This window comes from Cricetulus griseus, assembly GCF_003668045.3.
Source record: "Cricetulus griseus strain 17A/GY chromosome 1 unlocalized genomic scaffold, alternate assembly CriGri-PICRH-1.0 chr1_0, whole genome shotgun sequence".
NCBI lineage: Eukaryota > Metazoa > Chordata > Mammalia > Rodentia > Cricetidae > Cricetulus > Cricetulus griseus.
In genome coordinates, this window is record NW_023276806.1 from 226,562,312 (window position 1) to 226,573,303 (window position 10,992).

The 10,992-nt window shown below is 43.9% G+C and overlaps 1 protein-coding gene across 1 annotated transcript; it reads left to right on the forward strand.

The window, feature by feature from the left end:
* The first annotated feature begins 518 nt into the window (after positions 1-518).
* Positions 519-10,531, forward strand: LOC100753218 (TRPM8 channel-associated factor 3). Its single transcript, XM_027389720.1, has 7 exons — positions 519-1,141; positions 4,439-5,403; positions 5,674-5,771; positions 6,692-6,905; positions 7,227-7,466; positions 8,153-8,490; positions 10,274-10,531. The coding sequence occupies exons 1-7, from the start codon at positions 519-521 to the stop codon at positions 10,529-10,531; spliced, it is 2,736 nt and encodes a 911-aa protein (XP_027245521.1).
* Positions 10,532-10,992: the final 461 nt, after the last annotated feature.

Consider the following 10,992-nt stretch of genomic DNA (forward strand, 5'->3'; position numbering starts at 1 on the left):
CTCTACACCAAACCTCTCAAGGTTGATAGTATCTTCTTTACACGGAAAGAAAGAAGCTCAAATGTTTGCTCTTCTGAGGAAGTAAAGATGAGCTCTGTTCCTCACAAATAAGAATTGGGGCTGATAACTGTAATATGATTAGCAAAACAAAAGATCTATTGCACTAAGAAAGTCTGGGCTGAGGTAAGCCATGGCGATCTTACAGATAAAGAGTAGCTGTAATGACAGTGTTTGGGCAGCATGGAGCTAGAAGACAGCTAAGATGATGGAAGAGAGTCATGGGGTGCGTCTGGGTGGAAGTCAGGAAAGAGACAGCAAGAAATAGCTTGAGTGATGAAAATACTTTCTAAAGGTGAAGCTCTGAGGAAGTCAGAGGAGGGGGTAAGTACTCTAACTTCTTAAGCTTTCTTGTGCAAGACCTTGTTAGAGAATACTTGTTGCTTTCATTATTCATTTAGTACCTGTTCATTGAGTCACCATCCGGAGTCTCCGTGTCCTCTGCAGCAGCTGTTGGAACCATGGCAACAACTCCTGATGCCGCCTTTGAGGCCCTCATGAATGGAGTGACCAGCTGGGATCTTCCCAAAGAATTCATTCCTTGTGAACTCCTTCTTACTGGGGAGGCCGCCTTCCCAGTGATGGTCAATGACAAGGGACAGGTGCTCATTGCTGCCTCTTCCTATGGCCAAGGCCGCCTGGTGGTCATATCCCATGAGAGATACCTGCTGCATGCAGGCTTGGCCCCGTTTCTTCTCAATGCAGTGAGGTGGCTCTGCCCGTCCCCAGAGGCTCCCATTGTAGTGCATTCCACCTTGGCCTCACTAGGTAACATCCTAAGTAACTCTGGTCTAGAGGCCCTGGTTCAGCCACAACCTGGAGAGACTCTGGGTGTTTACTGCACTGATGCCAACAATGACACCTTGACTGAGAAGCTGGTCCGGTTTGTGAAGCGTGGTGGGGGCTTGCTCATTGGGGGCCAGGCCTGCTACTGGGCCAGTCAACATGGCCATGACAAGGTGCTGTCCAGTTTCCCTGGGAACCAGGTGACAAGTGTGGCTGGAGTGTACTTCACAGACGTCTATGGGAATAGAGACTCGTTTGAGGTCTCTAAAGAGGTACCCAATCTCACACTTTATGTCAAGTAAGTGATGTTTCCCTTTCTTTTTAAGTATCAGTTCAATTACCCTACCCAAAAGGAGCTTTCAGCATAACAGTGAATAAGTTGGTTATCACAGAGGGAAATAATTATAAATACTAATTTCATTATCACCTATGGCAGTTTTCTAAGTGTTCTAATACTGTGAAGAGACACCAGGGCCACCACAACACATAAAGGAAAACATCTAATTAGGGATGTTAAGTCTGTTATCATCGTGGTGGGAAGCGTAGCGAGTGGCACACAGGCAAACATGATGCTGTAGAAGGAGACAAGAGTTCTACATCTAGACGGGCAGGCAGGAGAGAGAGAGGGAGAGAGAAAGAAAGAGAGAGAAGAAAGAGAGAGGGAGAGAGAGAGGGGGGGGAGAGAGAGCCTGGATTGAACTTTTGAAATCTGAAAGCCCACCCCCCTTGTCACACTTCCGCCAACAAGGCCACATTTCCTAATAGTGCCACTTCCTGGTAACCAAGCATTCAAATATATAAGTCTATGGGGGGCCATTCCTATACACACCACCACAGTAGCTAAGCAACACCATCTTCTGTTCTCTAGTATAGACTTGCTATTAAATACCTTGGGGTTGGGATATTTGTATTTACTACTGAGTCTCCTCATCATAAGTAATTATAAAGGAGTGGTTGCAACTTGAAGGTAAGTACAAAAAAGGTCAACAAAATATATGACAAATAAATTGTGTTTGTTCATGTCTGGGGAGATGGCTGAGAAGGAAAAGTACTTGCTAAGCAGTGTGAGGACCAGAATTAGATGTCCAGAACCCACAGAAATGCTAGGTTGGCATGGAGACCATACAATAATCCAGTTTGTGGGAGATAGAGACAAGGGTCCCTGGAGGAAGCTGGCTTTGTAGGCTACCTGAACAGGTAATCTCTGGGTTCAATCGAGAGATCCAACATCAATAGATAAAGAGGTGAGTGATCAAGGAAGACTTCTAAACACCAGACTCAGGTCACCACGGGCATGCACACACATAAATTCACAACTACACACAGATGTGAGTACACACGCAAGTAAACAAGCATAGGTGCACATGTTCCCTCACACAGAGAGAAGTTTAAAAACTGAATTATGTCTTTTTTTTGCTTATCATTTTATTTTTTGAATATCATGCAAGGCCTGGCATTCTGAGTAGGGACTAAACATGAATGAATGAATGAATGAATGAATGAATGAATGAATGAATCAATCAATCGATTGATCGATCAAACACAATGTCAATCTACTCCAGGGCTAGCAAGGAAAATGTGACATGAACAAACTGTGTAGCTCTACATTCAGGAACCTCTCTCCTGTAGCAAAGTAGGACTATGAGGGAAGGGTGATATCCGAGCTAAAAGTGCGAAAGCCTGGAGAGACAGCTGCAGGCAGCCCTAGCATCTTCTTCCCTAGTAGAGGAAGAATCTTCATAAAGATTAGATAAAAATGGGACACATGGCTGGCTTCCCTTGACTATGGGATTGGATTAACTCTCTGACTCTTTTCATTCTAAAAAGATTCCATTAAGAGTAACTACAGAGTTGGGTGGTGGTGACACATACCTTTAATCCCAGCACTTGAGATGCAAAAACAGGTAGACTTCTAAGTTCAAGGCCAGCCTGGTAGAGTGAGTTTCAGCACAGCCAGGGATATACAGAGAAACCCTGTCTGAAAAGGAGAGAGAGAGAGAGAGAGAGAGAGAGAGAGAGAGAAAGAGAGAGGGGGGGGAGAGAGAGAAGAGAGAGAGAGAGAGAGAGAGAGAGGAGAGAGAGAGAGTAGCTATAGCATGATACAGAAGAGCAGAAGTCTGAGTTATTATCAATACTTGTTAAAGTTTCCACATGAGTGTCTAGAGCTCATCACACACAAGTTTTTACACCTAGTCTAATCAGGCAAAGGCCTGATTACAAATATTTGTTAGGAATTGTCCTTTGAAATTGAAAACTGTCATTTTAAAAGGCCATGTTAACTTATAGTGAAATATAGCCCATACTAGTACTAGTACTGAATATTACAAGTTTTTGTTTAGTATATCATCACTATGGAATAAGGAAACTTTATTCATTTCTGTTTCCTGATTGCCAAAGCAGATTTTTTAAATATTTGTAACAATTCATACTTCTTCCTTGAGACGTCTGCTCTTCAGTTTTTCTACTTAACTTCCAATGATTGCTAACTGTCCTTCCAGCATTGCAGAAACCAATTGTCTTTTTTACATGTTGCAAATATTTTCTCCCACCTTTTGTTCAGTAGCCGAAAGCTTTTGCTTGTTTTTGTCTGTGGGGTTTTTGTGTTGTTTTTGGTGATATATACATATATCTTCAGAAATCAGTTTCTTCAGTTTTGTTCTTTCCTTTGTTTCCTTCCCTTTCCTGCCCCTCCCATCACCTCCTTTTCAGTCTCCCTTCCCTTTCTGTCTATCCCCGTTATTTCCCCCTTGTTATTAGCTTATATTCATGGTGCAAAATGATGGATGGCCTTATGATAGCTCGCACATGCCTCTCATATAGGTTCCTCATAATCATCTGGTCACCCTCTCCTGGATTCATTGTCTCCACTGGCCCTCTTCCTAAATAACCCCCCTTATACTTTTACATCATTTCTTTAAAAACTCTGCATATGAGAGGAAATACGTAAAGTTTGTGAGCCTGGTTTATCTCCTTCAGCACGACCATTTCCGCTTTCCAGTTTCATCCACTTAAATTTATTTTGTTGTTGTTGCTGTTTCTGTTTTTTCCAGTATTGGGGTTGCAAACCAAGGCCTTGCACAAGTGTGGTGAGGGTTCTACCACCATGACTCATGCCCAAAGACAGGCTGTTTACACACACAATTTACTTGATATTGGTGATGATATCAAGATACAACTTAAATATTGGAATAGGCAGCAGTCCTCTGGGAAATTTCACTAGAATGGTTTCTATGTATATGTCAGGTTTCATCCTGTGATAGATAGAGGTCTTGTCATGCTAAGAGCTCCCAGTTAAAACTGATTTGAAGATGCATCAAAGTGAGATTTACCTCTCTTTAGTTCACTCTTTTTTTTTTTTCATTTGTTTCTTTTTCAATACAGGGTTTTTCTATGTAACAGCCCTGGCTGTCCTGGAACTTGCTTTGTAGATCAGGAGGTCTCTGTGTGAGAGATCTGCCTGCCTCTGACCCCTGAATGGTGTGATTAAAGATAACGTAGAAGGTTTTGTACCAAAAGAACTGAGGTCCTGGATGATCTCTGCTGCCCTAACCTATACTCATTCCTCTTCACTGACGTGAGAACTGTCTCTTTCCAGGTGTGAGGATGAGATCAAGTATGACCAGCAGCAGCTTCTGGAAGGGATGTCTGAGATGGACATTGAGAGAGAGGCACTCCCCTCCCAGCTGCTGGTACATGGGCAGCGGGCCTTTCCCTTGGGAGTAGACAATTCATTCAACTGCTTTCTTGCAGCTGCCCGCTATGGGCACGGTCGTGTGGTGTTGGGGGGACATGAGAGTTTGATGCTTAGTGAAGCAATGCTGCCATTTGTACTCAATGCCTTGCACTGGCTGATGGGGTCTCAAACAGGCAGGATTGGGTTGGCTTCAGAAATGAAAGCACTCAAGTCTATGTTACCAAATGGCAGCTTCCAGTGGAGCGAAACAGAACATCTGACCAGTGATTTGAGTGTCTTTTGCTGCTGCTCATTCACCAATATAGATCCCAAGAAGGTAGAAGAATTTGTTGCAGAAGGTGGAGGCTTGCTGATTGGTGCAGAGGCCAGTTTATGGGGCCAAAGGAACCCAGGCTCTGACTGTATGACTCAATACCCAAATAACATCATCCTTAAATGCTTTGGCCTTGGCATCATAAGCAAGGCAGTCAAAAACGGTTCCTTCCCAGTCCCAAATCCTCAGGTGATAGACTACCACATCCGTAAAGCTCTGGCCCAATTTGAGTCCATGATCTACGGCCAGAAGAACATATTACAAGAAAGATGGCTGAAGAAGCTCGTGAAAGACTGTTCCTACATGTTTCAAATGACACATCAGAGAGTTTCTATCTATGACTCTGTGAAGGAGCATGCTCTAAAACTCATCCAAAACGAGGGCTTCCCAAGTATGAGTGAGGAACACCCAATCTTAAATGGCAGCTCTCAGGCCTTTCTGCTTTCCCTGGCTTACGAATTATTCAAATCTGGAGTTGACGTCTCTCAGCTACTTCCTCCTCCCTCCTTACTGCCTCCCACGGAATCTCCCATGGTTATTAAAATCAGCACAGGTAAGGAATGGAGAGGGGACCTTTGGGCATTCAGGACTAGAGAATCAGGGGGCTGGCTGGTGTCAGCATTGCTGCATAGGGCTTTCTTCTGAAAAGTCCATTTTCTGTCTTTTCTATTAACTTTTAAGAAGGGAATTTTAGGAACACAGGCAGCTTGGGTGGTTAAAGGATGGTTTGGGAGCCCCTGTAGCTCTGTTGGTGGGGTCGGGATTCTCGGTGAAGGTGAAATCATGAACGGAAAGACAACAACCTTCCTTATGACTCTCATAGACAACCGCAATTCCTGGGTGAGCACTGGACTCTACTTGCCTGAAGGTCAAGTTGCACAAATAACACTTCCCAGTGATGCGACTAATGCCAAGCTGAAGGTAAAGCATTTGGCTCCCTAGTAAGTGAATTTTTGACATGTCCACAGTAGCTTTACATTCTCTTCTAGTGATTTGTTTATTTGAGAGGGGGTCTCTCTACAGTAGCCCTGGCCATTCTGGAACTAGCTGTGTAGGCCAGGCAGCCTCGAACTTACAGAGATCCTCCTGCCTCTCTTCAGTAACATTTTAGATTCTCCCAACAACCTCACCAGGCATATAGGTCAGAAAAGTCCCTCCTTTTTATAGATGCAGACAGTAGTCGTTATGAAGCTAAATCTCAGCAGTCACAGATGCTTAGCAATGCGCTACCACTGACCTCTCTGTCTTGTGCCAACTGTCAAAGCTTCTCTCATTGGTCTTCTTTCTTGGAGTATCTGAAATACTATCAAAGTGTTTTCCAAGCTTCAACTCCATAAAGCATTTACACAGTGCTCACTTGTGGAGGCCCAAAGGAAATGGCAGAGAGGGAGGCAGTGTGCTCTCTGAGTCAATGTTTACCTTGGAACTAGTTTTATTTAACTTTTTTTAATCCCCAAACTCTACAGAGAACAAAGAATGATTACAAACAAGTAAGGGTGCCCTAGAGAAAGTGCCTAAGTAGTGGAAATATTCTACTTAAGAACATGACCCTTGTCATTCTGAGGGTCTCTTGCCACCTCTCCCAGGCCTCTTATATACACATACACATACACACACATATACATACACACACATATACACATATACATACACACACATACATACACACATACACACACATATACATACACACACATACACACACATATACATACACACACATACATGCATACACATACACATACATATACACATACACATATACACATACACACACATACACATACACAGAAGAGGTGTGGTTCTGCCATTCTCATGATGACTTATGCTTTCTATGACAGGTCCTCATTGGTTGCCACACAGACAACATAAGTGAAGCAAAGACTTACTACCGTCCTCCTGTGATGACGTACATTTACCACTTAAACTCATCCCAGAAGACCATCTCCTGGCTCTATGGAGGGCTTCTCTACATCATCGTTCCCCACAAGTACAATCGGGATGATGTGTCTGTCACCATCAGTGGGGCTGTGTCTGCTCCATATTTCAGGATAGGTGAGCAGGAGACCCTGTTTCATAATGGGCATAGAGCAGAAGGAAAACGGGAGCGAGACAAGGGTCCTGGCTTGAGAGACACCAATGGAGTGTTTAGGGAAAGGTGAGTCACAAGACAGAAAGGGGGGGGTAAGAAATATGAACACCCTCTTCAAGGAGGTCTAAAAGGACGACAAGGAAAGACAAAAAGGAGATTTATTACCAAGTTATCTGTCTGTGTGATCCACACTTGAAGGGCTACAGTTGCAATCCAAAAAAAAAAAAAAAAAAAAAAAAAAAAAACAAAAAACAAAAAACATGGTATGTAATCTTTATTTCCAGGCAAGACGACCCAGGAGGAATGGAAGAATCTTACTAAGTACAGTGAAGCTCCCTGGGGAGAACTAGCCACAGACAATATTATCCTGACCATCCCAAAGGAATACCTGAAGATCCTTCGGGACCCATACCCACTGCTCCAACTCTGGGATGAGATGGTGCAGGCTGTAGCTAAGCTGGCAGGCGTGCCCTTCCCTTTGCAAAGGCCTGAGAGGGTTGTACTTGACAAGCAGATCTCACTTGGTAGGTCCTCCATATGAGTGCTCTGAGGGTTGAGCTTCAGTTGAACTGAACTGACGTCATTTTATAGAGATCAGCGGAGAACATAGACCATCATCATTTCATCTCAAAAATGCAAAGCATTACAGAAATGAGAAGTGAAATCTGTGGATGTTTTACAATTGTTCCCGTGGTAGATAATTGCGGTCAATGTTGAGGAAGAGAAAAGACAAGAGATGTGCACTCAGTAGGTTTCAGCAGAGTCAAGAGGACTTGTTAACGCGGAATAAGACAGGAGAAGTAACAGGTGTGGGAGGAGCAATGGGAAAACTAATTGCCATCTGCATACTTTCAAAATGATTCCTTACGATTAAGACTAAACTGGAGGAGAACCTTACTGTTTCGCCTCAGTGTTGGACACCTAGACACAGACACGCATGTGTCACCCATCTAAAATTAGAGGAAATAATGGATGATGCCAGTCAGCATTATATTCCATAAACTTCCCTTCACAGGGAAACGCAGGTGGGTGTCAAATTCTGTCCAAGAAAAAAAGAAAGTCTGGTGTGCTGCAAATAAGCTTAGGTAGTGGGTAGAGTCAGAGTGAGCTTACTCGGTGTATTCTAGGGCTTCTGGGATGGTGGAGAAGTAGTCTACAGAAAGACATGACCCAAGCCACCTCCTCGATTATCCCCTGTTATTTTCCTCAGGTTATCTTCATTCTGGATACCCCATCATGGGCAACATAAGTATCGCAGAAGGCATCATTGATGAGATCCTAATAAGGTCACATGGTATTTGGGGTGTGATGCACGAGCTGGGCCACAACCAACAGAAGGGTAGATGGCATTTCCGACCTCACACCACTGAAGCTTTGTGTAACCTCTGGTCTATTTATGTGCATGAGACTGTTCTAAACATCCACAGGGATCAGGTCCACCCTTCTCTGAAACCTGAACTTCGGAAGCAGAGGATCAAAAATCACCTGGACAAGGGAGCACCCCTGAGTAACTGGGTGGTATGGACAGCTCTAGAGACTTATCTCCAGGTACTGAGCAGATATTCAGGAATGTGGGAGCCATCAGACTTTCCAGTTATCCCAAGAACCATAGACAGTATATGTCCTTCCTGGGTAGGGGAGAGAAGCAGAGGGTGGCACCTTGCTGTGAATTGGGCATGGTACATCTGATGTGGATAACATGTGTTTCCCCTCTCTACCACACAACTGGAAATAAATAGGTGTGGGACTACTAAGGGAAACACAGTGTGACTGCATGGCTATACTTGGAAAATCTTCAGTGAAACTCAGCTTTGCCAAATGCATATAGTTTCTCCTGACCTCTTAGCTTAGGAGAAGTTAGTGTTACCCCACTCCAACAATGTATTATGAAGGTGGGTCATAGGGACAGCAACCTGGTAACAAGCTATTGAAAATGCTGTCTTAAGCAAGCTTCAAACGTAAATGAAGTCAGGAGTCATTGTAAAATAAGTAATGTGCAGTATTTTACAGCATTTCAAAATCCTTCCCTTCTAAGTCTTCACCACCTGTGGGATATACATTGAAAAAATATTCTCATAGCCATACTAAAACATGCTCAAACTTCCAGGGTAACAGAGATGAACAGCTGGCTCTTGACCTAATTAACTAGGAAAGGCAAACCTAGAGCCTACTTTCAATGCTTTGGGAGTGACAGCACTCTGTTTCTGGGTTTTCACTGCCTTTGTGATTTCAATTAGTCTGAGGTAACTTCTAGACCACACCAGCTTCCTTCTTAATAGGTAATCTGTCTGAAAATCAACAGGACCCAGTCATAGTGTCAGTCAAAACCTTGTCATTCAAGTTCACATCAAAGCCTCTGGGAGACAGACTGTCCCTCTGGAGTCTGAGACGGAATTGCTGGCCGGGTAGGGCCTCCTGCCGTTATAGGTGTTCCACATGCAACACCACAAGCGAAACTCAGTTCTCCAGTACCTTTCATTCCTGTTCTCCAGTACTCTCCCAGCAGTCTCCCTCTCTCCAAACTGATCCCAAATGGACCTATCTTGCAGGGTGCTTGCTGCCAGAAAACACTATAAACCAAAACTCACAGTAGCTCCTCTGCTCCAGGTACAGCACCAAACAGCCACCACCCAGTTCCAGTTCTCACTGTTCCTCAGAACGGTGCACCATGGCTCATCTTGCTGGCATTTACTAATGATTTTTTCCCTACCCGAAGCAGTTTTGTCTCCTTTATATATCAAGAAACACCCATTTAGCTTTTTTATATCTGCTTCTCTGGTGCTCCCAGGAAGCCTCCCTTTACTATTTTTCTTTGTGATATTGATTCCCTGCTCCATGGTCTAATGCGCATGCTCCACTTATTTGCCTAAGCGCCTGCCTCTGCCTTTGTTGCTCAGCACAGCTCCCAAACCCAGACGGACCTTCAAGGACAGTTGGTCATAGGTAGTGTAAAACGTCTGTGGATGGCCTAGGCAGTGATTACGGTTGAGCAAGAATGAAGGGGCCAGCTGGTGCTAGAAAAGCTGTAACTATTGTTCAAGGCTGTTAGTTCCTAAGGGTCACAGATTCGTAGATGGTGAGCCAACGATCTTTCCTTTCTAAATCAAAAGCAGGACAGTCCCAGACGTCTATCTCCAGTGCTGAGCTGTACAAGATGACATACGGCACCAGCCACAGGGATAGGCTTCTAGAGGAAAAGGAGTGAGAGACCCACTGACAAACTACATCAACACAGCAGCTCCTAACTAAAAGACAATGTGGTTTCACGCATGTGTTCAGGAGGTGACTTGCAGGCTGCATATGTAACTCTGCTATTTCTTTTTCTTTCCAGCTCCAGGAGGGCTTCGGGTGGGAACCATTCATCCAGACCTTTGCTGACTACCAAGTCCTCCCTGACCTCCCCAGAGACAATGAGAGCAAGATGAATCTGTGGGTGAAGAAATTCTCTGAGGTGGTGCAGAAGAACCTGGCCCCTTTTTTTGAAGCCTGGGGCTGGCCTGTACAAAATGATGTGGCCGAAAGCCTGGCCCATTTGCCAGAGTGGCAGGAGAACCCCATGAAAATGTATACACCTGAGGTTACAGAGTGAAGACCCAACAGAAGTTCTATTTGGGGGAAAGATCATTTATTGGACGCAACAGAAAAATCCTCATGATTCAAGCAAATTCAATTTTAGGGACCCCCACCTCAGCTGTCAGAATCATCTTAATCTCAGTCAATTTTTGCAAGCAGAGATCCAATTAGATAGTGACTTTCAAAATTTGCACTATAGGTTCAATCTATTGGTTCTAGATTAATCTCAAGTTATTTGTCTTGACCTTCCTGTTTAGCATTTCATGCTCTCTGTGCATTGTTGCTCGAATTCAGAGACTTAACTGAAGAGCTCTCTTTTGTCAGCTCCATTGGGAGAATCTTTGTTCTGGCTCTAACATTCATGCACAGATATCATTTGTCTGAGCTGTTTGAATGGAGCATGTGATCAACAAATACTTTGTCAATATGAATAATTATTGTGATTGAGAATTCACTTGCTTACCTCAGGCTAACTTT